At 50.7% G+C, this 26997-nt stretch overlaps 1 protein-coding gene across 5 annotated transcripts in view; it reads left to right on the top strand.

The window, feature by feature from the left end:
- LOC105181690 (SAM and SH3 domain-containing protein 1) overlaps window positions 1–26997 on the top strand; it is a 388936-nt gene that overhangs the window by 275411 nt on the left and 86528 nt on the right. For all 5 annotated transcript variants that reach the window (XM_025306536.1, XM_025306535.1, XM_011138643.2 and 2 more), the window contains 2 exons: window positions 15127–15315; window positions 17346–17506. In XM_025306536.1, the coding sequence (XP_025162321.1) occupies window positions 15127–15315; window positions 17346–17506 (350 nt within the window). The remainder of the gene's footprint in view (window positions 1–15126; window positions 15316–17345; window positions 17507–26997) is intronic.

Raw genomic sequence — 26997 nt, 5'->3', positions numbered from 1 at the left:
CGTCTACAGGTAATTAACTACTCGGCGCTCGTCATTAGGTTTTCCATCTTATTAGCTCGATACCGACGAACGGTGGCTGGCTCCGCGCGCGACGTCTCCCGCCCCCCCCCTCTCTCTCTCTCTCTCTCTCTCTCACTTGCTCTCTACTTTCCTCTCGCGAGTGTCCCCTAATGACTCTCCGTTTCTTTACGACGTAGTTAAGCTCGCGTTCTCAAGCGTGAGCGCGTCGTTATGCGATGCCGCGGAGTCACCGAACAGCCGCCATGCGCTAATGGTTATTGAACTTCTCCCCCCTCGCGAAGCGAAAGATCGGAGTCACACACATACACAGAGAGGGGGGGCGAGAGAGAGAGAGAGAGAGAGAGAGAGAGAGAGAGAGAGAGAGAGATCGTAACGCGATTCACCATGTGCGATATAATCGACGCCCGTTTCTCGCGACGCCCTCTTGATGAACCGTACCGGAAATTCGCGGTATAAACTCGAACGCGGCTTTTCCTTCCCTTCATTTTTTACGAATCAGGCGGGAGGTTCGTCGATATCACACCGTGCAGATTCGTACTCGCAGACGTGCGTATGTACGCGTAAGTGTGAACGCACGCGGCATTCTCTTTTAGCGGTCGGCGAGAAGCGTCCCGAGCGTCGCAAACGCGCGAAAAAAATGCAGAGAATGCGAAGACGGGTTTCTCTAAGAAGGATTTATTCGACACACACCCTGAGGATCGGTTAGCTCGCGAAGCAGCAGACACTGCCTGTTCTTCTCGCGACACAATTTACTTCGCTCTCGCTCGACTAAACGCGATTATCCTTCAGACATGTTTTTCGGATATCTCGCGCACACGTCGGGAACAACGCGCGCGGATCAAGTGACCGAGGTATTGACACGGTCGGATTTCAGCAGCGAAGCTTAGCCGTACGGGCAGCATGCAACAAATGCACAATAGAGAAAAGCACGCGAGAGCCGAGCACTGGCTGTCGAGCATTGTGCTTGCGTTATCGGCCTTTGACGGTGTCGGTGTCACTGATCATCGTGAATTGCCCGTGCCGGTGTTATGCCTACAGTTATTCAGTCCGTGCCATTAATTCCCGCTTTACAATGGGTATGATTGTTGTTTTAAAAACCACGGCAATTCTCTCTCTCTCTCTCTCTCTCTCTCTCCGCCGTTTCCAATCCGCGGCAACGTGCAACAAATCAATGCCGCCGCGAGAGCGACCGCGCGGCGCTCATGAGAACGAAATGGAACGAAACGAAACGAAACGAAACGCCGCAAAGTCGAAGAAATCCACGGGAGAAACGACGAGGCCGCGTTGATGAATTTTCACAGGCCGGTCGTCGCGCCGGTCATTTTCATGAGGCACCCGCGAATCAGCAACAAGTCTCGCGACTCGACGCGGCGATCGCACGCGCGGTGCCGCCAGCGCGCGCGTCTTCTTTCTTCCGTCCGTTTAAAAATCGGTAGAAGGATCGTGGTATATCAGGCAGAAAAGCTATTTTAGCAATTCAAATCTTGTCCCTTTGCTCTTTGCGCCGCCTCTGTACCGCTCGTAATTCAAGCATACACCGACAGTCGAGTGAAAACCAACCGTAGTGGATGAGACGATCCAGTAGCCGCAAGCCACAGAGATTGCTCAAAGGGTCGGCCTTTGAAAATAAATGAAATATACCCACTTCTCTCCCGCCCTCCCTCCCTCTCCTCTCCTCTCTCTCCTCTCCACTGCCTCCTGCTTCTGCCCCTCCTGCTCCTTCGCCTCTTCCTTCCTCCGTGTCCTCCTTCGCAGATGTGACGAGGGTCTAGCGTTACTTCGGTGATTACGGCCGGAAATGAGCGGACTTGTGTGTATCTAATACTCAAAATGCCTCCAGGCTCATTTCCGCACAACTCGCGGCCGCAACAACGAAAAGGTTTCATGCTTGCCATCTAGCCCCGCTCGGGGCCCAAATCTAAATTAAAATCGATTTTTCCTTCCCCCCCCCCCCGCGCACTTCCCCTCCCCGAGACGCGCACGAAATTGCATAATTTAGGTAATTATATATCGCGGTATGCGTACGTCGAAATATAACGTTTTGTAACGAGGAGAAAAAGGAGGAGGAGGAGGAGGAGAGAAGGAGGTGGGTCAAGAGGAGAGATGTATTTACGAAACTCGTCGTTCTCTTGGTCCGCGTGACGATGCGATTGTACCGAGCGAAAATAAACATACGAAATGCAGGATAGTAAGAATTGTCCGAGCTTTCAATTTTTCAACATTTCCCCTCATTGATTCGATGTATGAACGGACGAGGGGATGGGGATGGGGATGGGGATGGGGATGGGGAAAAGTGACTTGTGTAGTGCTTTTTGCGATTGCTTGTCGGTACGTCAAATAATATTGGTATAATCGCAGTTAACTCTTCTCGCATTAAACATGGCAACGACCAATTTCGCATTTCACGATGGAATTACACCGGAACGAATGAGAGAATAGAAAAATGAATGCAGAAATGACGTGAATTTTACATTTCCAAGCGTAGCGCTTTGTTGTCCGCGGATCGGCGCAACAATAGAAGTATCATCATGGATATTCAATTTTGCCGCAGATATCAACAATTGTGTATTAATATAAAGCACCGCGTATGAATTTCATGAAAGAGAGAGAGAGAGAGAGAGAGAGAGAGAGAGAGAGAGAGAGAGAGAGAGAGAGAGAGAGAGAGAAGATTAAAAACTTGACAAGCGAGCGTAACGTTTAATACAAATAAATAATATTCTCGTTTGTTATTTGGTAATTTAATAAAGCGTCAACTTGCGTATATACTCACACGGTACAAAGGATCAATTTACATAAGATGTATACACACCACCACAAAAAATATCCTCGCGCCGAACTTGTATTTTTGTTTCCCAAAAATGGCACGGTTCGAGCAGTGTGAAAGAAAAATGCAAATGTACATCACGATTCTCTACATATATGTGCTTTACTGTTGCTCGCCTCAAGATGGAAACCAATTGAAAAAAGGATGTCGTATATCTTGTAAAGAAATCTTCTAAGTCCCGACGTGGAGAAAACGATGGCAGCGAGAGCCACCGTCTGCAGTATCAAAGAATAACAGTTTGCACAATATTGTACCTCGAGCTTTTCCACTGAGACTCCCCCTCTCGAATTCCATGCAATTTGCAAGGTCAACATGGAACCGAAATTTTGACTCGAGCCAGCTCGCTCGTTATCATCACGAAGAGAAACGCGAATGTACTGAGCGCCGGCCGAGAGCGATGTCGCCGATGTCTCTCGCGGGAAACGCTTGTCGCCGAGGAACTCACAATGCCGGAAGTCTCGCGTGTCGGACAGGAAAGAGAGAGGCGGGTCCGCCGCCGCCGGGCTCTGTTGGCGCGCGAAGACCGTGAAAAGAGGCGACGAAGAGAGGATTTTTCCAGCGGACGCGGCGCGGCGCGTCGCGTCGCGTCGCCTCGCGCGCGAAATCCGCGAGACGGGGGAGCGAGAAACGAGCGAGAGAGAATGAGTAAAAAAGAGAGAGAGAGAGAGAGAGAGAGAGAGAGAGAGGACGAGAGCGGCGACGAGCGCTAAACTGACAATAGCGCTTTTTTTCAGGGCCGCGTTCGCGCACTTAACAATGCTACAATCCACTCTTGCATACACCGCCGTTCGCCGTCTCTCCGTTTCTCGCCCTTCGCCGTTCTTCTTCTCGCCGTTGCGCCTCCGTCCCCGTCAGCCCCGGCAAGGCCCCCGCTTCGCTCGTCGGCGCTTCTCTCCTCTCCTCCTCTCCTCCTCTCCTCGTTGTCGTCGCGCGTTTCCTCGCGTCGTCTCCGTTCCTCCCGATCTTTCAGTCGCTTCCACTCGAACCAGTCGGCTCCCTCCACCCTTTCGCACCACCCTTCGCTTTTTCACCCCCCGCGACACATCCATCCGCCGACAACAAGCATCGTCCACCCTCCCTCTCTCGGCTCCTGCTCTTCTTTCACCCGCGCCTCCCGTCGTTCGTTCTCCCCGAACCACCGACAGTCGGCACAATGCGCAATGCATTTTTCTGATTAAAATTTAGTGACGCCGAGCTCTGTTTCGAGGTGTGCAAACTGCCGTGCGGAGAACGAGCCGTGCGCTGGTGTGCACTTCGTGTGTGTGTGTGTGTGTGTGTGGGTGTAGGGGTGGTGTACGCGTTGCTGGAGGATTCCCGCAGGATCGGAGAGCGTCGAGACTTTCGGCGAACATCCTGTCTGAATGTGCCGGGGACCTCGAGCGACGCGATGCTACGCGGCGCGTCGGTGAGAGGTTCGAGAGTAATTTGTCGCGTAACGATTTCGACGCGTGGACTTGTGCACACAGCCGAATATATACACATCCGGAGTCGCGCCGCTCGCGTCTGCCGTCGTTCATGGTTTCCCCGAGAAAATAGGAGTCGCCTGTTCCCCTGCTGTCTTCTCGCTTTTCCGCGAAACACGAGATTTCCCGAAAGATCCGAGCAAGCCTCGCGCTAATCCTCTTTCATCACACGCCGACTTCTCTTGCACGAAGAGAGAAATTAAGTTTCTCGATTTTCTTCCCATCGCAGAGAGATATCTCCTCGTCTCAAAATTGCCCTTAAAGTACGTCGCGTTTATCAGACGCGAAAGAATCCGACGAGCAAGCGTACGTGCTTCTGTCGTGCTCGTCGACTCGTCGAGCGGAAAATTCGCCTCGAAGATCCGCGTGTAATTTACAACATTCCGATTTTTATAATTCCGGTGGAAAAGAGGACCGCGATTTTACGAGAGCTCGTGGACGCGCGATCTGGATGGATACAACACGCGGTACGCGCGACGAGACAACTTGTGCTCACGCCGATACCTTCGCCGCGAGCTGGACGCGCGCGATCAATGCCGACAATGGCGAAAACACAGCCCCGCGGGCTTCGCGGACTCGCCGGAATGAGCGTTTTCGAGCACGACTCACACGCGCCACTTCCCACAATCCTCCCTCCCTCCCTCCCTCGTAAGAGGAATCCTCCTTCCGCGCTCAGCCGGAGCCGTCCACCCTGCATCGGCCTTTGCTCTTAGCCGCCGTTAACTTTCGGCTTCCGTAAACATTGCACGGTGCCCTACGGTGGAAATAAAAGTCGGGGTGGAGAGGAGGGAGAAACCAGTGCGCGGAGCTTTCGCTGCCGCGCGACGTGCTTTGCCGCCGCGCGGCAAAGACAGGCCGCGGCGAAGTTGACGGCGACCGCCGCAAGAAGGATGAGAGCTTGAAAAGGAGGTAAGACGCGCGCGGCGCGGCGCGGCCCGAGACGACGGGAGAAGATGGGGTGAGATCGTGGAGTATAGAAGACTGGTTGGGCAAGCGGAGATTAAGGCGGCAGCTCTTAAGCCTGACGCCGAAATCCTGACGTCGAGGCTTTCGTCGAGTCTGAAAAGGGACGAAGCACCGACCGACCGACCGACCGACCAACCAACCAGCCAACCAACCAACCAACCAACCAACCACCCACTACGCCACGCCACTCGTAGACCAGTCTGCTGCGCATTACTCGCCGACCTTTGCCTCTTAGCGTTCTATCCTCTCCGTCATTCCGTTCCTCCTCTTCGCCTCTTCGCCTCGGCACCGAAACAACATGGAGCGCTTGCCCTATCGAGCCCACCTCGTCCTGACAGACTTCCGCCTCGTGTTTGCTCTGAGATTTATCTCTTTCGGTTTGCTCTTGTTTTCTTATCTCGCGCGCGCGCTTCATCCTGAAATATGAAAAATTTGCTCCTCGGATTTCTCTCCTCCCCTCCCCCCCCCCCCCGCCCCTGGACCGACGTCGATTATTTACTCCTACTCTACGCTCTCTTCTTTCTCACGTGTGTGAACTGCGTGCCGATACACGGTAAGCGGGAAATTAAATTACGTCGCGCACTTTTCGATCCTTCTCAAGTGATTTCACAGCGTGGGGGGGGGGGGGGGGGCCACTTGAATGAGCACGTCGTTGCACGCGACGTCGCTCGTCGTGAATTCGTAAAGTTCTGAATTATTAGAAGCGGACGCGAAGCAACGCGCGAAGAACCGACAAACGTGCATCGGCGATGCGCGACGAGGTAATTGTCTTCGGGACGAGCCGGTGAGCGCGTGCGAGACGCGCTTTTAATGAGCAAATCCGTCCTGCGCGACGCGCTTTTAGCTCGCGCCATCGATCGGGAACAACAAGTACGTGATTTCGCTCTTTGCCGTCAACGACGGAGGAGAGGCAGGTGCGAGAGAGGGGGTGAGAGCCCTCGATCAAGCGTGAATTCGGAGAAAGTCTGGCACGAGAAGATTGCCGGTCCGCTCGCCCGGCACTTTTCGCGGATTACATCTCGCCGATGACGCACAGCGGCGGCGCGGAGAAAGCGCGAAAGCGAGTAAATGAAGTATATGTAAATAATGAGGATGGGGAAATGAATACGTCGTCGGGAGAGCCCGCGCGCTAATGGCGGGTGCAACGGCCGTTGAAGAAGGGACCACCCGAAAATAATTCCGTCCTCTGTCGCGCTAGGAGAAGGCAGTGGAGAGCCCCCCACGGACCGCCCAATTATCGTAAAACGTCCTCCACTTCGCGGCTCGGATTTTAAGCGGGCGCAAGAGCCCGTCGCGCCGTTGGTACGCGAGCGAAATCGATATGCGGCTCTGCGAAAGAGAGGCAGAGGAAGTGGCGGCACAAGAGGGAAAGGGGGAGACAGACAGAGAGAGGGAGAGAGAGAGAGAGAGAGAGAGAGAGAGAAAGAGAGGAACGGTTTACTCAGCGTGAATACTTACGGACGCCATTTCGCCGCGAAAACAGCGCGATCGAACGGTTACAGCACGATAGTGCATATTTTATACGGCGCGTACTTTGTACTCGGAGAGTACGCGTCTCTTGTTTAATTCGCGACGGATATCGAAGTCGTTGTATAATATCGTGCCGCGTGCATACGACGGGAACGCGCAAAATAAATAAAATGGGATAGGATAGGGTACGGACACATTCCCGACTAGAACTGATCAGGTTAAGCTCATTTGGATATCAGGTCTCAATAAGGTAATACCGTCGGGTCCTAGTAAGTCATGTCCACGCGGCGTGGATATCAGGATCTTAGTAAGGATTCATAGTCGGGTCTTTATTGAGTTACCTTATGGAATCCTTATTATGTCTTTTTTTTTTTTTTTTTTTTTTTCAAATTTTGGCTCCTGATTACTCGCCACGGCTATATTGGATGATGACATTAGAAATAAGAAATGACACGCTGAAAATTCATTCGTGTCATTTCCAAGGTAAAAGATATCTGCATGAAATAATATTTTAGATCGCTCGAGCATACTTGTAAAATGTTTCGGAAAAGAAACATCAAATGAGTATCACAAGGTGACGAGACATAAGGTAATGTTAAAGAAAAAAGTCACATGTCACGTTAATTTTACAACTATTTATAGACTGCTAAAAAACGGATAGTTCCTACAGCATTTTACAGATATATTCAAGTGATCTGAAGTGTTGTTTTCACAATGCAAACATCTTTATATTTGGAAATGACACCCAAAAATTGTTTTGTTAAAACTTGATAATGCGAATCATATTAGGTACAATGAATAAGATCCCGACAAGGACCTGATTGATTAACTCAACTCATATTATATCATACACTAAGTTGGTACATTAAGGTCCTAATGTGGACCCAATCGTTATAACCTTGTAAAGGTCTTCCTTACTCATTTGCCGTTAGGACATTATAAGGACTGACTTACTTGGGATTACCTTTCATTCTCACCCTATTAGGTCCTTATCAATGTTAGGCGAACCTGATCACAATTTCTAGTCGGGTTGTTTCTTCGCGTTGCGCGCTTTCGGAATCTGAGCCGCTCGGAATCGCGGCTGTCGCGATTGCTGTTTCCTCCTGCTCCAGCCGCGAGTGAAAACACGTGCAGTCGATGTTAACGAATAAAAACGACTCGTTGGGTCGTAGATAGAGGAGAATCGAGCAGACTCGCAGCATTTTGCCCGAAACGAAATTGCGTTTCGCGTACACTGTGCGCGACAATGAGGTAATCGTGGTACATGGAGAAAAGGCCGTCGAGTCACGGACAAGATAGATCGAGGAAGAACGAGAGCACTGCTTTGATCATCAACGACACCACGGGGTCGCGCGGGGTCCGGGTGATGAGGTGTCTTCCGACCAGCGGAAGTTCATCGGGAACAGCGTTACGCGACGCTTGGTTCGCAATCACGTCGGCGAGCAGCCGTCAGTGAACTTTTCCGTGCGATGAACGGGCGAAGAAATGTGCTGCCGACAATGCGGCGCACGGTCGCGAGATGAGATGTAAAGGGATAAAGAGAGTTAGCGCCGCGAGAGAAGAAACGAAGAACCCATCGAGAGGAAGGGAAAAAGAGTCGGGAGAGGGAGAGGGGAAGACAGAGGAAGAGAGAAAATGGCAGTACCGAGCCGAAGGTATAGGTGGATAAGTAGACCGATATAAAAAGAAAGAGAGGTAAAGGAAAGAGTAAAGCTCGTCTTGCAGTACGCGGTTAAACTCCACGAGCACGTCGCGGGAGGGGAAGCTTCCTGACTTTTCAATTTTCTTCCGCTCTTCTATCTCGGCCCGACCGCTTTCCCCCCCTCCCCGCCCCCCTACCACCCTTACCTCCACCTTCTCGCGGTCTCTTCATCTCCCCCTCGCTCCTTCTCATGCCGCAACCTCGTCGAAGCGATCGCAGCGAGTCAATAGGAATTGCCTTTGCCCCGAGTAAAATAATTTTCCGGAAAGTTGTGCCGCTCGGCAATGTTAACACTCCGAAAGTAGGTTTGCCTACTTCAAAGGAAATATAAGAACCGAGCCGACCGGCCGACCGACCCCCGACAAGGACGCGCCTGATTTTTCGATCCGCTTCCTTACTTTTCATCCGCTAACGATTTTCCCGGACCCTTTATCTCCTCGAGCGGGGTGGACCGCGCATCGTTGACCACTTTGAATTCCGGCGGCGCGCGTGCGACGGAGGAAGCGCAAAGGGCGAGAAAGAGAAAAAGAGAAACAGAACGACGGGAAAAGGGCGAAGGAAAGAGAGCGATAGGAAAGTTAGACGAAAGAATCGCAAAGTTGCCGCGAGCGAGGTGAACGATGGATAAAAATTGTCGGACGGAGTTATTCCATTTTTCTCGCGTCGCTCGTTTTTCAAGGGTGTCCGAAAATTCACGGAAGAAGTAATTTTGATAGAAAGCACAGGTTTATAATTAAAAATTGTAAATTTTTTATTGATTCATAAAGTATAGGGTTATGTATGGAATAGCATATCGGGTAAACGAAGCAGCGAAGCGAAGAGAGTTCGTTGAATGGATCATGGAACAACAACAAGTGGATGCTGATTTTTCGAACAAAATCATCTTCAGCGATGAGGCTCATTTTCATCTTGATGGCTTGGTTAATCGACAAAATTGTCGCAATTGAACTTGAGCAATTGAAATTGAGCGCTGTATCAACGAAATTCAGCCACATTTATGCAAAACGGTCATGGAAAATTTCAACAAAAGAGTGCATATGTGCCAGCAAAGCCGTGGAGGCCGTTTACCCGATATGCTATTCCATACATAATATATATTCCATCCTATACTGTATTTTATGAATCAATAAAAAATTTACAATTTTTAATTATAAACCTGTGTTTTCCATCAAAATTACTTCTTGCGTGAATTTTCGGACACCCTTTATATGCACCGCCGTTGAACGCGGCGATTGGCGATCTTACGGAAAGACGCAAAATTATCATCGACTCGCCGAATTCTCGCGCTCGCGCGAACAATTCGTCTCTGCGCCGGGACGCGCGCGCATTTTCCGACTCGCGTGCATTTCGGGGGTGTAATACACAGCGGACGGTGTTCCGTGCAAAATTCCAGCTCCCAGGAATCCCCGCAGTAGCGGTCGCGTCGCGCTTTATGGAGAGAGCATTGCACAAATGCTCGTTCGGGATGCATTTAGCATTCATTTATTCCTCCTCTTTTTACACGCGATTTTTTCATCCCGCTTTGCCCGGATCCCGATTAATGAAGTTTTGTTTTCGTCGAAAAAAATCGACCTGATGGTCCACAAGCACGTATGCATATACATACGTTCAATAATCACACAATATCGAGGAATCGCCATTGCACCACTTGCGGGCGGAATGAAGTTTTACGCTCGAACAATTACGACGGGAAGTCGTAATATTCACCTTACATTCGCAGGCGTATTAAAAGTTCCTTCCGCTGGAAACTGCACTTGTCGACCTCGGAAGTAACACATCAACCCCGAAGCAGAGGCAACACTCGTGGAACGAATCTCTCGGCGTGTCGCACATCTCGCGTATTCTGCCGACCGTTGCAAATCGGCTCGTTGACTTCTTCTACCTCGCCGAGCGTCGTCGATTTCATCCGCCGCATGGCATTACTTTTCCAAATGATTTTGACGCGCCGTTTACGGTCGCGTGCGCTACTTGTTGTGTGTGTGTGTGTGTGTGTGTGTGACAGCGCTCGCAGCGCGCGCGGGAATAAGTAACAAGCGCCGTCGTTTGTCATATGCCGTATCTCCGTGCATTATCCGTGAAATTTTCTGGGTCGGAGGAAGTAGCGTTTCAAACAACACCGTGTGTGGCGTATAGTTACGCGGAAAATCCACGACCGAGGGCGAAAGATAATTACGGTGCGCGCCTTGTCATCGAGCCGTTGCTGCTGCTGCTGCTGCTGCTGCTGCTACTGTTGCTGCTATTGCTGTTGCTGTTGCTGTTGCTGCTGCTGTCGCTGCCGTCGTCGAGGAGGAGGAGGAAGAGGAGACGAGGTGGGCGGTCGTCAGTTCGACGGATGTCCGTGCGGCGTCGACTCGGGTCACCTCTCGAGCAACGTTGTTGTACCGTCGCGGCTCGTTAGAATGAAACCGTTCTCAGGACGAGGAATGAGTGAGTGAGATAGATAAAGAGAGAGAGAGAGAGAGAGAGAGAGAGAGGAAGAGAGAACGCTAGTACGCAGAAAATTAACTTTCACCTCGATACGGGCACTTAGCTCACTCGCCGGTGTGCGCGCGTGCAAAAAAGTCGCACGCCAACTGTTTCTGCACTGTTCGGCAGAAATGTTATTGTCCGCTTGGAAATAAAAGCCGGTTAATCGCTGAAGCCGGTTGCTCGTTAAAAATAGTACGGCCCACGGGCGCAATTATGCGCCCGTGCGGTAATTCCACGTTTCTCTAATTACATGATGTAACGCGCCGGGAACAAATTCTTCTTCGGACCTCGGGAGAATGGAATGCATTACAAGAGGACGTGAGACGGTAAGAGGGACGTCTCCTCGTTGTACGCCTATGCGCTTCGTAGTCTATTTATGACTCTTGGATCTTGCCGGGGACCTCTTTCGGCGGCGAATTCGCCGGGAGATTGTTGCGAGCGCTCTCGTACATATTTCAAGGTACGATCGGGGCCAGCGTACGGCTAAGAGGCGCGGCTCCACGGCTCGCGGGATAAATAAATCGAGCGGTGCTTGACTGCGGAGGCGCTTGATTTCGCTTCCGTCGAATTTTCTCGACGTTCACGTGCGCGCTTCATCGACTACTCGTCGCTCGTCACGTCACGCAGAGGAAAAAATGCGCAGCCCGGTTCGGCTGCTCTTCTCTCATTGTCGTACGTATCGTGTGCGCAATCGTTTGCCGATCGTTAAACTGCTCGCGATGAGGAACGGCTGTTCCGGCTATCCGTTCCCCGAGCAAAAGGATACACAGCCGCGGAACTTTCTGATGGGCCATCGAAACGAGAGAGAGAGAGAGAGAGACAGAGAGAGAGAGAGAGAGAGAGAGAGAGAGAGAGAGAGAGAGAGTCTTGCTGTTGGCCGTGAGGACATTTCTGCGGGCTGTCGGCAGGCCGCGCGGTTTGATAAAATGAACACTTTAATCACTCCTCGATTATCCGCTCATGGATGAAATTTTAATTTACGACGCAATAAAGTTCCAAAGAGTCGCGGCCGCGCGTGCAAAATTCGTCCGCTTTATGCGCTCTCAATTTGAAAGTTTCAGTTTGACCGTTAAGCCCCGGAGGGAAATGATGAGGGCGGAGGGCAAGAGAACCCGCGTGAGACGTGGGAGGGGTTGGGACGCCGCGCCGGGGGGGGTTGGGAAGAAGAAGCTTGGAGCAAGAACCGGAGGAAAGTACGGGACGGCGGGGAACATCGTATTAAATCGGAAGATTGGAATTCTAATTAATACTCGCGGATTATCGATAAAGGGGCGAGAAGGGAGCGGGCGGGGTGAGGAGGTAAGAAGGGGGCGAGGGAGATAGCGGAACGATGACTCGTTCCGTTCGTTTCATCCTTCGCGCGTCTTCGACGCTCGCCTTAATGTCTTTCGCCCTAAGCGAACCCTCCTCGCCGAGCTCTCTCGCTCGCCGTCGGAATAGATTATATCGTAATGAAAATCTTGACGTTTGACGCTCTGCAATTGATGACTCCATTCTCCCGTCGATTCATTGAATATCTGGCGTACCGATGCATATTACGTGCCACGCGTCCCTCCCGCTTCCGGGTCGCACCGGGAGAAAATGGATTCTAAGTGCCTTGCCGGAGCCGCGCGTAAAGGCGGCCGCACCAGGCACAAAGTTGATCGCCCGCGCGTTCGGAGCGCGCGTCAAAGGAGCGCCGAGCGACAACCGCTACGACGAAAGATAGCGGGAAAATGTATTCACTCGAACGCGACTGCCACTTTGTCACCCACCAGTCATTCCGTGTAATAGCGCGTTGTACTTTCTGTTTAAACACGCGTCGTTTTGTTTTTCTCTCCTGCACGCGACCCTCTCTCTCTCTCTCTCTCTCTCTCTTTCTCTCCCTGCCACTCTTTACACCCTCCATTACGTGCGACGAAGACAAGCCCGGCGTTATTACGCCAAGTGCAATTGCGCTCGATTGGCGCGATTCGCCAGTGCGCAAATCGTAACACGTGTACATTCACTCGTCGATCGATCGAGAGCTCTTCTGGCCGTCCGTCCCGCTTCTCGAAAGCGTATTTGATATTTTATATAGATTGCGCTGCACAAGAGATGGATATATTCCTCCTTATTTCTCAGCGTCATCTCCGAGGAGAGTTAAACGCATCGCACCACACGAGGGCCGTCGTCGTCGTCGTCGTCGTCGTCGTCAGCGCCCCTCTCGCGAAATTGGAGAGTGGGCGTGCGCGGAAGATGAACCGCTTCTTCGCGCCGGGCATAATTCCCGCGTAATTCACTCACAGCCGCGAAGGGAATATTTACAAATGGGATTTAAATCCGGCAGACGACCGCGGTAGCCGCGGAATATCGTTTTCCTGCATCCAGCGGAGTCTCTACGGTAACATTGGCGGCGGCGGCGGAGGCGGCGGCGGCGGCGGCGGCGGCAGCGACGGTGGCGGAAGCGGATGCGGATGGATGGAGGCGCTTAAAGTGTAAATAGGAAGCGACTCGCGCCAGACAAAGCGCTCCCATTCCAAACGGCCTCCATTCCCCGGCATCCCCCCCCCTTCCCCCTTCTCCTCATAGCGATAAAAGGGAAGGACATAGCCCTTCCACTACGAGCCCGGCAGTCGAATCGAGAGTCGGCGGAAGTGGAATCCTGAAATATTAATGTGACACCAAGCTTCGTCGTATTCGCCGATCCTTACCTCCGTCTTCCTCCTGCTCTTCCGCTGTCTCCTCCCTTGCCCCACCGCCCCGTGTCCCGCGCGCCCTTTTGGCGGACCGTACGTCCGAGACGTTTGACTTTCTTTTCCCCCTCACGTCCGCCCTCGCGCGCTCCGCCTTGTTGAATCATACACCACCGCGTCGGCACGTTGACCTGACCTCCGTTCGGCAAGAAGGAAAGAGAGGAAAGAGAGAGAAGAGAAAGAGACGCTCGTATTGTGCATGTGCGTCCAAGCACGCGCGTTTACGTAAGAAAGGACGACTCGCCGGGGATATTCGGTGACGTGCTGAGACGTAGCGCGGTGCAATTTAATGTAATTACTTACGGGGCGTTCTCCCCTCTTCTCCCCCAACCCTTCCACCCCCCTCTCTCTCTCTCTCTTTCTTTACGACGTCTTGAACTTTCGACATGAACGACGAGAGTCGTCTGACTCTGACGTATGGAAATCTACGAGAAACATATTCTCCGTCTTGCATTTTGATTCTCTGCCTCCTCAAAACACGAATATCCGTTTGTTTCGTTTCGAGCACACGAAACTTGCGCGATACGACACTCGTAGAGAGACTCAAAGGGAGAGGGAGAGGGAGAGGGAGAGAGAGAGAGAGAGAGAGAGAGAGAGAGAGAGAGAGAGAGAGAGAGAGAGAGAGAGAGAGAGAGAGAGAGAGAATCCGCAAAGAGAATCTACGGATCTAATATATCGTCGTGTGATATTGTTAAGCTGGAAAAGCCCTGGAAAAATTCCCCGGCGCTCGGAATACGAGACTGCCCCCGCGCGCATTACGGTTTAACGTTTAAGCGCATTACGATTGTAATAACGTGTATATCCAACTATTTCAGAAAGTTATATCTCAATTTAATATGATTACTGTATTTATTCGGATAATATGCTCGTCGTTCATTATTACATGCGTTATTATCGCGAAATCTCGCGCGCTTTGGCGAACACTCATTAATAAATGACCGATTAATTCGTCTAAATGTATCCCGCGCACCGTCGACGATAAAAGTGGCCTCGCAGCGGCCGATTAAAGTCGCGCGTCCCCCGTTAATTCGCCGACGACAATAAGGGAGAACTTGCGCGCATCGGGAATGTTGCTCGATCGCGCGCCTCGATAACTCACCACCACTGATATCTTAACTCAATATGATTGCGCCAATGCTCGGGATTTGCAGCTACAAATCTCAATGCGATAATCGATACACGTACACACACACACACACACAGCAGCGTAATTGCGCGCCACAGCGCGCGGCCAACTGGCTGATAATGAATATTTCCGTATTTTATCGCGTAAATAATGCAAAACACAATTAATTACGTTGTGCGGAAATTATGTAAAATTAATTAACTGTGACACAACACAATGCGCGGCGGCATACCTCGCCGCGCAAACGAGCGCGAGCCGCGCGCGCTCCGTCGCGGTCGCGGCGGAAATCCGCACACGAGGGCGCCGGCGCGGCGGTGGCTATTGCGTTTGCTCTCGACGATCCTTAACGTTTCGCTCGTCGCGTGTTGCAGGAGGGCGAGAGGGGGTACTTGGAGGGACTCGCTTCGAGGTATGCAGACCTCTTCAGAACACATTACGGAGACGTCCTGGAGCCGCTTGAGGAGCTACGCCGGCGAGAAACAAATGCTTCCTCCAGAATGCCCAACACTCAGCTCACCACCAGTCATTCGCAGCCCATTTACGTGCCCGGCAAATACTCGGTGAGCAAATCCCTCATATTCGCTTTTCTCGGCCGCTGCGCGCGCGCGCGCAAGCTCTCTACCCTCCGTTGCCGCTCGACGATTCCGCTCCTTTTATTGCTTTCGCGCGCGCGCGTGCACGCGGCATAATGCGGTTATGGGGTGTCGTGGCAGTAGCTTGTCTATCGCCGCGATTTCGTCTTATTACTCCTCTCCCCTGACACTCGGCCAAATTGCCTTCGAAGGGACCGCGAGCGAAACACGTCCCCGATCGATCTAGCGCGCGCGAGCGCTCGCTCGTCTCCTCCCGCGACGGAAGGAATTTCGTTACGAGGGGAGACGGCCGATCCGCCGCTCCGCGTGCGTCGGCGACGATCGACCTTCGCGGCGCGCGATCATCACCAACCGGGGAACTTTCTCTCCAACGCGCGACGCTCTTTCCTCTCCACGACACGAGAGATGTTGTTGCCCCGCGTTGTAATCCTCCGACGCGTACTCGCTAGCCCTCGGTAGAAATCGAATTTCGACGAGAAATTGTCTCGGAAAGGGACCTAGGCGCCGCGGCGGCCGCCTCTCTCGGTCGGCGAGAAACCGTGAGAAACTGGATCTCCGACGATTTCGCGGTCCAGCTTTATCTCTATCCGCGCGCGTGTTCTGTCTTGAGAGTGAAGGGAGAAAATCGTTCGTTCGAGCGGGCAAATTGCTCTCGCTTATTTCGCGATAAGAAAACACACCGAGGCGGTTGAATACCGGACGGTAAAGGATGCCTTTTAATATCTTTTGGATTTGGGAGGGGGGGGAGGGGGGGGAGGAAGGATTGTTGAGACGAATAAAAGCGACGGGAAACGCGGCTCGGGCCCAAAGAATTTTTTAAATATTAGAGCAGCGTCCTCTTTCCTGCATTGTACGTATATACATACATACCGAAGGGCGCACCCAACAAAGGGGAGAGATTTGACGGAGAATGCTTCGCGGAAGTTCAAACACTTTGCATTTGTGGGTTCGCGGCTCCTTCGTGAGTAACTTGCCAAAGTGCTTTAAGGCGATTAACCGTGTAGACCCTATCGATCCCGGCTTAAATCGGTTATTGTTCGTTACCCGGACTTTCCCCGCGGCTAATCGAGTTTTCAATCGCGAGCCATCGATTGACGATTAAGGTCAAGCTTCTTCGCAAGATAGATGGCGTGTCGATTTGAAAAATTAATAAAGGTCACTCGTCCTCGCTCTCCGGAATATCACGCCCTTGATTAAACGAGAAAGCGATTGCACGTCTCTCCTGCTTAATTCAATCGATTGCATTGTCGTTTCATGCTCTCCTTCTCAATCCCCGCGCGTTATTAAAGCCCTCTCCGACGTAACGAACGCGTTCGCGAGTACGTTCGATGTGAAGGGAACGATCCCCACTCGACATCTGGGGAAATTAGATGAAACCGTTCGGATTTCAAAAGTAGAGGTGTGCGCGACTATAGTTATACGGGATGTGCTCTCGGGAAGCTCTCAATGTAACGATAATAAGACGCTGTTCCCTTGATTGAATTTCGAATGGAGCTCTCAAAAATCCGATCGAGTCAGCTCTTCGAGAACGTCTCCGAAACTTTCCAAGTGCTATTCATAGTTTATCGATTAAGATCCAAATGAAGCTGCTTCGCTGACGCTTCATCGTTGTGTGAGTTTCGGTCGCGCGGAATATCTCGTACCGACCGAGAGAGAGAGAGAGAGAGAGAGAGAAGGGGGGAGAGAGAGAGAGAGAGAGAGAGAGAAAGAGAGAGATTTCCGTCGGGTTCCCGTCGGGTTCCCGTCGTGTCCCCGAAGAGAAGCGAGTGGATGGGAAGAGGGTGACCCTAACATACGACTGGTACGGTCTCTCCCTTTTCCTCGCAAAATTTCGCGGTGCAACAACACCGTCTCCGTGTAACGAGTTCTTAATACGACCCCCGAAGCTCCACCCACTTGCGACGTAAGTGGTGGTAGCCCGTGCTGCTTCGCAAGCAAAACCCGCCGTTCAGTATAAGGCAGAGGAAAAAGAGCGAACGCTCTCCATTTTTGCGCAGCCCTCGAGCTGCCTCAGCGACAAGGAGGAGGACGAAATCTATGGCTTCGGATATGGGGTCTTCAGCAGACAGATGCTCCAACATCGACAGCAGAAGCTCGCACTCGCCACGCAAAACACGACCGCCGTGACGCCGGCTGGGCCTCAGGCAGCCTACCAAAGGTAAGAGGAAACGCACGCTTCTCGTTTTTAAGCACACGCCTCGCGCATCGCGCCGACTCGCTCGAGCGCCAAGTCGAACTTTGAACGTTGCGTAAATCGACGAAATCGGAGAAACTGCTCACCGATGTGCGAGCAAGAGCGAGGTGTGCGCGAAGAAGAGACATCGTCGATGTCTCAACGACGGATCATTAGAACCTGAGCAGAGTCGCGACGCGGCGCGAGCAACACCTCGATCGAACGTAAACGGTCGCCATCCGACCGCTCCACCAGTGGAATGTTTGGCCTGAAAAGCTGGCCAATAGTCAATGTTCTTAAAATCATTCCTGCTCAACATGAATGACTGTCTTAGACAATTGAATGTCTGTGGAATAATGGGCCGCTATGCTTTTGTTCGGTCGCGATAACAAGAAGCGTTAGTCGTTAGTTTGGTTAGTCGGGATTTGGACATTATTCTATATTGCACGCGTCAATTCCCAGCGCCTTATAATATTATAATAATAAGCTTCTTAGAAGTGGCAGCGCGAAATTGTTCGTTATGGATTGTTTCGAGAAAGGTATGAAGAAACGTTTTAGACTATAGATTTATTACAATTGAATTGTTATTCACGCAGATATACGATTTTGAACAAAGCATTCAGTAATGTATCCTTTCGCCTCCTCGATGTCAAACTCGAAAGATTTAATTATACTTCAGGGTGTATCCCTGTTATGTTTCTTGGATGAAATGAAAGAGTAATCTCTCAGGATAAAATATCAGAAAGAATTAGCCGCGGAGAACCGCGGATGTAGTTTTAGTAATTACCTTTGTTTCCCTAAACATACATTAGGTTCCGTCCAAAGGACGAATTTAGACATGAAGTTTCTCTTTGTTTCTTTGCGATATGAGCATAATCAACAGACTCCTACTCAGTTCTAGACCCGTTACTAACAAATATAAGATCCGTATCAAGAAAGAAGTCTGAACCATTTTTAAAGGAAACATCGGATATGCTTCTTTTCACTGACTCCACACCAAGAAGAGGAGATATTTCAATAGATGAAAATGACGTTCGATTCTGAGGATGAAATACACTCGTTAGACGAAGAAGTTTGGAGTTTGTCTAATTGAATACTTATTGATGCGCAATATTATGCTTTTTTAATTATTAAAATACTTTTACATATATATATTTGCACGTTGTTGTGCATGAAAACTTATACGAAATCTGTTTAATCATCATATATATAATTGGTAGCACGCTCTAAACCGAAATTCGTCAAAAGATAATTTTGGCCAAACTTTTTGGTACAAACATCCCACTGTGCGCGCTCGAAGGATATCGATCGGATAGATAAAGTAATCTGAAAGTCTATCTGGAAAGTTGATTTTGCATGTTGCATCTCGATCTAATTGAACGAACCGTCCTTGCGAATTTATATATTTGAAATTTCCGCCCCCGTCCTCCGAAAAATAATAAAACTACTTTATTCGGCGCTAAAATAACTCCGGTATTAAAATGCAAACGGTACGAGAGAACCGTCTCTCGTTTGCTCGAATGCAGGAAAGAGAGAAAGAGAACAACACTAACAGCGGCGCGATCGATCGTTCACTGCTCGTTACGGCGCGTCGACGAGCGCGCGTATCCGACAAGCAGCAACGTTTTCGTTGAATTCTATGGACCCGGGAAAACTCGAATCGGGCAGATTTTCGCGTTTCACCATTTAGACGGATAACGCGCGTGCGGATAATGAAATATTAATACTGACAGTTTACCCAGCTGCTCCGATATGTTGGTCGTGCTGCTTAATTAATGTTTCTCTCTCTCTCTCTCTCTCTCTCGCTCTCTCGCTCTATCTCTCGAAACGAACGCGCGAGCGTACCCTCGACGGAGAAATATGGCGTGTCGCCGCGAACGAGCGACACGAGCGCGGCTCACACCGGCCGCGATTTCGACACATCAAGCCGTTTTGCGGTCGGCTATCGTCCCGCTGACCGCCTCGTTTCATGATATCATCATCCCGACCTCGCCCTCTGCCGTGGGAAACGACATTTATCGTTGATCCCGCAGAATTAAAGCGACTCGTACTCGGATTGAGTCGGCGCTCGTATATCTTAGAATAAAAGTCCACTGACGTGTGCCTGGCGTTCGCGGGCACGAGCATTACTGCCGGCAAAAGTTAGCCACGCGGACTCGTTCTCGTTACGATTCGAGCACGATTTACTACCGCTCTCGGTACGTATCTCGGTACGTAACTCGGGAAACCATCGACCACCGAAGCAATAATATCTCGCGCTCGCTTGAGCCCTTTTTTCCCTCCCGTTCCTCTTCCGTTTCTTCTCCCTTCAAATCGCTCTAATGTAATTTCAAGCGCATCGTTCAAACTGAAAATCCTCAATCGTGGAGAGCCTCTTTGACTTATTTTCTGCTCCTCGGCACGGTAGGAAGAACGCGCGAACGACAGATCTTACTTTTCCATTTCGCTGCACTCTCGTACGCGACGAGACGATCATTCGCTTCCGTTGTGTATCGATATTCGGTAAGTATGACACACTCGTGCAACTTTCCTCTTCGTTGCCTCATGCGTTTACAAACTCGGCTCTCACAATTGTAAATTCTAATTACTCGATCGCACAATTTTTAGCTCTTCCACTCCCGCGTATCCGCGTATCCGCGTGACGAAAAATCCGCTTCGCGCCACAGAAGGTAGTCACGATTAGCGTTAGGGGTTCGCTGAACCGTCAGCAAAGGAGACCCGAAGCTCCCGGCACCGGATATCCTTATATTTCACGGTGTCCGATCTTCATGCGCTTCTGCATCGCGCAAACGTCGCTCGGCTTTCCGAGCCGTTCACTCTCGCGCAACACGCGGCCACGCGCGCCGCTCGCGCTGCCGCAGTCGCGCAGTCTGTTTATTATCCGTAATTGCCCATTGCTAACTGCTCTAACTGATCCGAAATACCATCTGCGTGCAGTCTCGTGCCGGCTGCTTGATATTTAATGGCTAATTAACCGACGAGCCGAGCCAGTGAGCGCGCTTGGGCCCGGCATGCCACCGTGTACTCGCTCGACGCTCGCCACCGTCGCGACCTGGAGAAACCAGGAGACGACGACTCCTGGTTTGAGAGAGAAAGAGAGAGAGGGGGGGGGGAGTGGAGGGAGATAGAAGAGGCGACACGCGGCGACGAAGCGGCCCGGGGTAAGAGAGGAAAGGGGCATATCGCGTTATTAAATTCCATTATCGCGCCGTGGCCATCGACTGTTTTCGTGCACGCGCGAATAACCACGGCGCCGAACCCATGAAAGTGTACCCCCTCCTGCCGTCGTTGCGATAAGCATGCTCGTTTTTGCGAATGAGCACGCCGCCACGAGCCGTAGCCGCGTTCTCGGCTAACACACACACACACACACACACACACACACCGCGGCTCTGCTTCTTAATGATGCCAGAGTCTGCGCCGAATTCGCCCTCGTGGACATTCCCGCGGAGAACCGCGCGAGCCGGCAAGCCGGTGATAACGACGGAAAGAGCGGCGCTTGAAAACAGACGGGTGATTCTTCCCGCAACTAGCTGGGTCTTTCGTTTTTTCTTGCCTCGAGCGAGGCTCAATGGCAAAATGATGGAAGAGACCGCGCGGTCTCGGAAACAGGTAAATAATTATGCGACTCAGTCGACGTGCTGCTGCGGATTTGTATCGCGCGACACAGCGCTAATTCGCGACGACCGTTAAGTCAATCGGCTGGAAGTAACGTTCGACTGGACGAAGCTTAGCGTTGATTTTATCTGGCATTCCGCCCTTGCGAATAACGTCAATTGCAAGCAGCGTTCTCTCTCTCTCTCTCTCTCTCTCTCTCTCTCCTCTCTCTCTCCTGTCTCTCCTCTCTCTCTCTCTCTCTGTACCCGTCCCGCCGAGCAACGAAAAACAAGAGGACTCGACAGATGGATGCAGATACTTGCGTGAAACAGAAAATCGCGGCTACGATGGCGCTGCACCGGCGAGAAGAAGAGTCGAATTGTCCGCAGAAGGATTAAGTCGACGAGCGTGAAGGAGTTCCCAATGCGATTGTCCGCATTCCCCGCATTTATCGGCATCCCCATATACGGGCGACGGGCGAAGCAACAGTGCGAAGCAACCCGATCGTATGCTCAATTAATTACTCCCCCCTGCTCCTCCTCCTCCTTTCCCCGTACGCCAGCACTCTGTCGCAAAACAACATTCGATCGAGTCGCGCTTATCGGTTATCGCGATGCTCGCGCGCGCGGCGCTGATCGGCCGAAGCAGTGTATTAACATCGGCCGAAGCACGAATTCAATATTATATCTTTATTGCGCATCATCGGCCGCTTATTTGCTTACAGAAATGTCCGTAAGCGCGTTCCCGAAGGACGGATTTAGGCGGGGATTTTTAATAGGCCCATAAATTCCGTCGCGACGCTCGGCGCGTTAGCGCGCAATGAGCCGAGCGTAGTCTCCGTTGGCCGCATACGCCGAAATAATTACCGACTTCATGGTAATTTATCGCGGTGCCGTGAAACGTGTGTATACGTGTGTGTGTGTGTGTGTGTGTGTGTGTGCACGTGCGGTGCGCGGATCGTCGTTGCGCGGAGAGCGTTGAAAAAGAAGCGACAGGAGTAACGCGTCGTCTTTCGTGCTGGACGTGTTCTGGTCGGACACGCCGCGATGAACGCGACAATTTCTAATAGATTAATCGTGGCCGATAACGATCATTCTTACCGGAATGACGAGCCAGCCCGCTTTTTGCGCGACTTCTCTTTCCCTCGAGCGTGCGATGCAGACTCGGATCCATGGATGCGCGTCTGTCCTCACGATGTCGACTCGACGGAGTGAAATCCTCGGAGAAAGCCTGAAATCAGAACTTCCAAGTTGACAAATGTGTTCGATGCTAAAGAAATATATTTAAACGGGCTATTTATTTAAACGGGCACTGCACTTTTGCGCGCGGAGCGTGAATTGAATCGAAAAAAGGCGTCTTTGTCGCGGCAGCGAGCGGAGAAAATATCAAGATACTTCAGCGAGTGCTTTCTGATGAAAAGTCGCGTCATTTCTGTAAGATGGTCATAACAATGATCAAAATTCGCTTGATTAGAGAATTAAAAAATAAATCTAGAAATATAATAGTAACAGTGCAAAAGTGAAGAAACAGAAACGGACAAGGTGGTAAAGAGCAAAAACGATCGTATTTATAGTAAGTATTACCATAATATCGGTAATAATTACGATACAGGCATAGTGTAACCAACCAACCATATAATATTTTTACTAAGAATTATAGTAAATTAAACTAAAATTATTGTATGGATACAAATCCATAAAATGGTAGGTGAAGTAACTCTTTTACATAGTCAATATTAGCCAGAATATTTGCTAAATGATGACAGATGTAATTATATGACTATTAAATCTCACTATATTTGTGAATGAGAAATTACCATATATGTGTAAAATGTAAAAGTAACTAAACTAAATTATCTAAGACAATCATTGACTATATATTTGTGTTTGTTCTACTATATTTTGCAGGTTCCGCGAACTATAACAGTATGGTTGACGCCAAAATGAACTATAAAATATAGTGAGATTATAGTTAATTCAACTATATTTTTCCATCAGTGGGGTACATGTGTAACTGCTCGTTATCGGGACGAATCTCGACAATTTTCCAGGCCGGTGAAAATTTCGGGAAAGGATGTGGAAACGACGACGATAGCTTCGAACCGCCGACCCTGGCGCGCATGCAAGCGCTTTTATTATCCGTCAGCGGAGCGCGAGAGCCCCGTGTCGTCGGGACGCGCGTCGGAGCGGCTAGACGATGATCGCGGAATTCATTAGCAACGCGGAGATGAATATCGCGTCCGATTGACGAATGGATCGCGTGCATTAATTATACGCGGTTGCGCACACGGCCGACGAGCGTTGGCCGTTTGTCACACGGTCGATGATGCGTTTAACGATTACCCGTCGATGATGCAACCGGCCGCGGCCGGTCTGGCTGGCTGGCTAGCTGGCTGGCTGGTCGACCGGCCGTCATGTCTTTCTGCCGAGGATATTCGCGCGCGAGCACGAATGCAACGTCATTATCATAATGCAGCGGACGCGCGTGTAACGTCCGGTTTTTCGGACGCGCGAACGTGCGCGCGCGCCACCGTCGTCGCCGCTGCCGCCGCCGCCGCCGCCGTTTTATTTTATTTCGTGGAATTCATTACACGATGCGCCGTTTCGTATACACAAATCACGCGCTGGGAAGAAGGTACATACATTACATCCCCTTTTTATCCGGGAACCTTTTTGGTACACGGTGTATTAAGAACCGCGCGCGCTTTCTCATTTTCAACTGCTTATAACTCGAGCCCCTACCGCGGCCCTCCCGATAATTTAGTCCAGGACCGGAGAAGGCCGAAGACCAGGTTGATTTAAGCGAGAGGAGGAGGAGGAGAAGGAGGAGGAGGGAAATAAAAACCAAACATTCGCAACCGCTGTTACTCCCTAGTATTAAAAGCTTGCAAAAGTCCGTCAGATCATGATCCCCATGATTTCGATCGAGGATACATCGTTCCACGCTCGCATGAGACTAGACAATTATCTGAAAAGCGGCAGGAAACGTCGGGTGCAACAATAAAAATGTTAAGATACTTTGGTGTCGAACGTGTATTGTTTCGCTGCTATCGACGAGAAATAGGCAATCGGCAAAAAATATCGGCGGAAATTTCGACAGGCCAGCGATATTTTAAGCGCGAGTTGCAGGTGCAAAGCGCAGTAAACAAGAAGTGCGGCGCTACATCCGCCTGTTTAAGTTACGATCGCGCGGAGAAGCATCAAGCATTGATGCTTCCGTCGATACTATCTCAGTTTCCATTAACCGTCGTAAGCCGAGCCGCGACATACGCCGCCGCATCTCTTTAACGAGAGAGAGAGAGAGAGAGAGAGATGCAACGCTTTGAATAATTTATAATAGAATTAATCGGTTGAAGGAAGCACTCGGAAGAGAGGGAAAAGGGGAGGGCGAAAGAGAGAGAGAGAGAGAGAGAGAGAGAGAGAGAGAGAGAGAGAGAGAGAGAGAGAGAGAGAGAGAGAGAGAGAGAGCGGCTTAACGTCGCAGAATTCTCTCGTCCGACGGCGTGGGCTCTCGCGTGGGCGTCGGAACATTCGCGTTATAAACAATCGCACGAGGCCCCGGTCATAAATTAATAAATGGACAATAACGGGGCGAAGTAAAGCCTGACTGACGTGTTGACAGCCACGGCCGATAGTCGGTTTTGTCGTGTCGACGGCCAGGTAATCCTATCGACTCGTCGGCGCGGCGCGTCGCGTCGCCGCGCGCGCGTTCGATTATCCGCGTCGTGAAACTCTCGATCTCGCGCGCGCCCGTCATTCCGCGTATAATCGCAGTTTAGTCCCTTCCATATTTCGGCGCTCTCATCCGCCCGCCTATACAATCGTCGCGCCGTCCGTTTCATGCGCGTTTCGATCGATCTGTGTTCGGGGGCCCGCATGCAGGATAAGGCAGATTTTTCGATCGCAACCGACGAAGCTGTCGAATCGCTCGCTCATCCCAAGTCAGCCCAAGTCGAGTCGAGTACTCGAATGCGCGCGAGCGCGCACCTCGCGAGCACGTGCGTTTGCTGCATCACGACTTCGCCGCGGCTGAAATTCTATCGCTCCGCGCTCATTATCTCGGACACGGCGCTTTATTATTGTCGCACAATGCGACGGAACAAATTTTTGGCCGGAAGCCCATCTTGTGTCGGTCTGGCAATGACGGGAAAGCCCGTTCGCACGTTGAAATAGTTAGATGTTGCACAGAGGAATTTAATAGTTTGATATTGCACCAAATATTCCTGCACGCGTGATCGCACGATATTAAATTATGAAATTTAGAACGTGTTGGTTCTCGCGCTGGAAATATTGCGATGCTTAAAAATCGGTCGCTTTTATGCTTTCGTCCATAAATTCGCTGCTTTCCGCTCCACTGTGCGCCGCCGCGCGGATATTTGTTATCGATGACATATGTCGCGTATCCACAGGCGGGCGGAGGGGACAATTGATATTATCGAAATTGTTTTACGTTCCAAATTGTATTTCACGCGGGCATTATTCGCTAATGCTAAAACAACCCGTGTTAATGCGTGTTATCACTCTTGTCGTTGTGTGAAAAAAAAAAGTTCCAACGCATTCTTTGGAAGGGTCGGCTCTACACGGGATTTCGTGTCTCTTTCGTGAGCGTTATAATAATAAGCACAAGAAATGTTCGGATGAAGGATACGCGGAACCTCATCGTCCGCGTGTCGCGTTAATATTTCTCTCGACGAGGAGGTGTTTTTTGCGTCGTGACCGTATTCCAGCGGGCGATTTAAAGCTGCATTTGAAATTATTTTATATCACCATAAATCTGACTTGTTTCTGTCAAAATTACCAAGTGTCGAGTGTTAGCCCCCCCGTTGTGATCGCGGTATTGCGTTATACTTGCGCACTTGGTTATTTATCGCCACTCGCGCGTGAACAAAATATGAGTATTAAACGCGTAATGTAATCTCATAATGTTAAATGTGGATCTCGCGGTGGCGTATATTTTATGCGGGACGCGCGATTATTTTTGTCAAACAAAAGTATAACGGGACTTTGTCGAAATTTCAGCGAGGAGCGTGCGCTTATATGAATAACGACGGAAACTGCTATTCTCTCGCAAATTTATTCATTATTACAAATGTATCGCGCGTGATTATACCGGAATCACGTTAATGCAGCATGCCGGATACGTGCCGTTTCTATGTCCTCACCTCGTCAACTGCGAGTCGCGTATTCAGCGTCAACCCCCCCCCCCCCGCAGACGTGTCTTTATTCGTAAAAAGTGGAGGGAAAAAGAGAAGCACGCATCATCCAGTTTGCAATTCGGTCAGTTGCCATTAGTCGTGTTTTGCGTATATAAAGTTAAGCCTCTAGTGTCTATCTTTTCCCAAGCGTGAAATCATTATTAACGAACTTTCCCGCCTGCGCGTAAAAATGCGCGCACGCGTGCGCGAGTCTCGTTTGAAAGTCCCCGTTTGAGCTAGCTGGCTGCTTCGAGCCGAGCGTAAATAAATTAACGGGAGGCAACGGGAATAATCACGAGAGTCGCCGATAAATTCCGACGCAAATTATTCGCGCAACATTACAATTCCGGCCATCCGCAGGATACATTTACGCGATATCGGTTTTTATCGAGTCCACCGAATTAGACGATCGCCGCCGCCGATGGCGTCGCGCTCAAGTCGCGAGGCGCCGAGAAGAACGCGAAAATACCGGAGGATCGCGAGGAGCGTAAGAAACGTCAGCGAGAGCGTAATAAGACTTCGCAAACATCCAGAGAGGATATTCCGAAGTTCGGCGCTGTTTTCGTTGCAACGTTATCTCGTTAATCTCCCCGAAACGCCACAGCGGTCCAAACGTCCTAGGAAAAGTTACTTCCCTTTTCCTTCTTTTTCCTTTTGCCTTTCAACAAAGTCCATCCTCCGCGCC

Source organism: Harpegnathos saltator, unplaced genomic scaffold (genome assembly GCF_003227715.2).
Source record: "Harpegnathos saltator strain DR-91 unplaced genomic scaffold, Hsal_v8.6 scaffold789, whole genome shotgun sequence".
NCBI classification, from domain to species: domain Eukaryota; kingdom Metazoa; phylum Arthropoda; class Insecta; order Hymenoptera; family Formicidae; genus Harpegnathos; species Harpegnathos saltator.
This window is presented reverse-complemented; position numbering and strand designations above follow the sequence as displayed.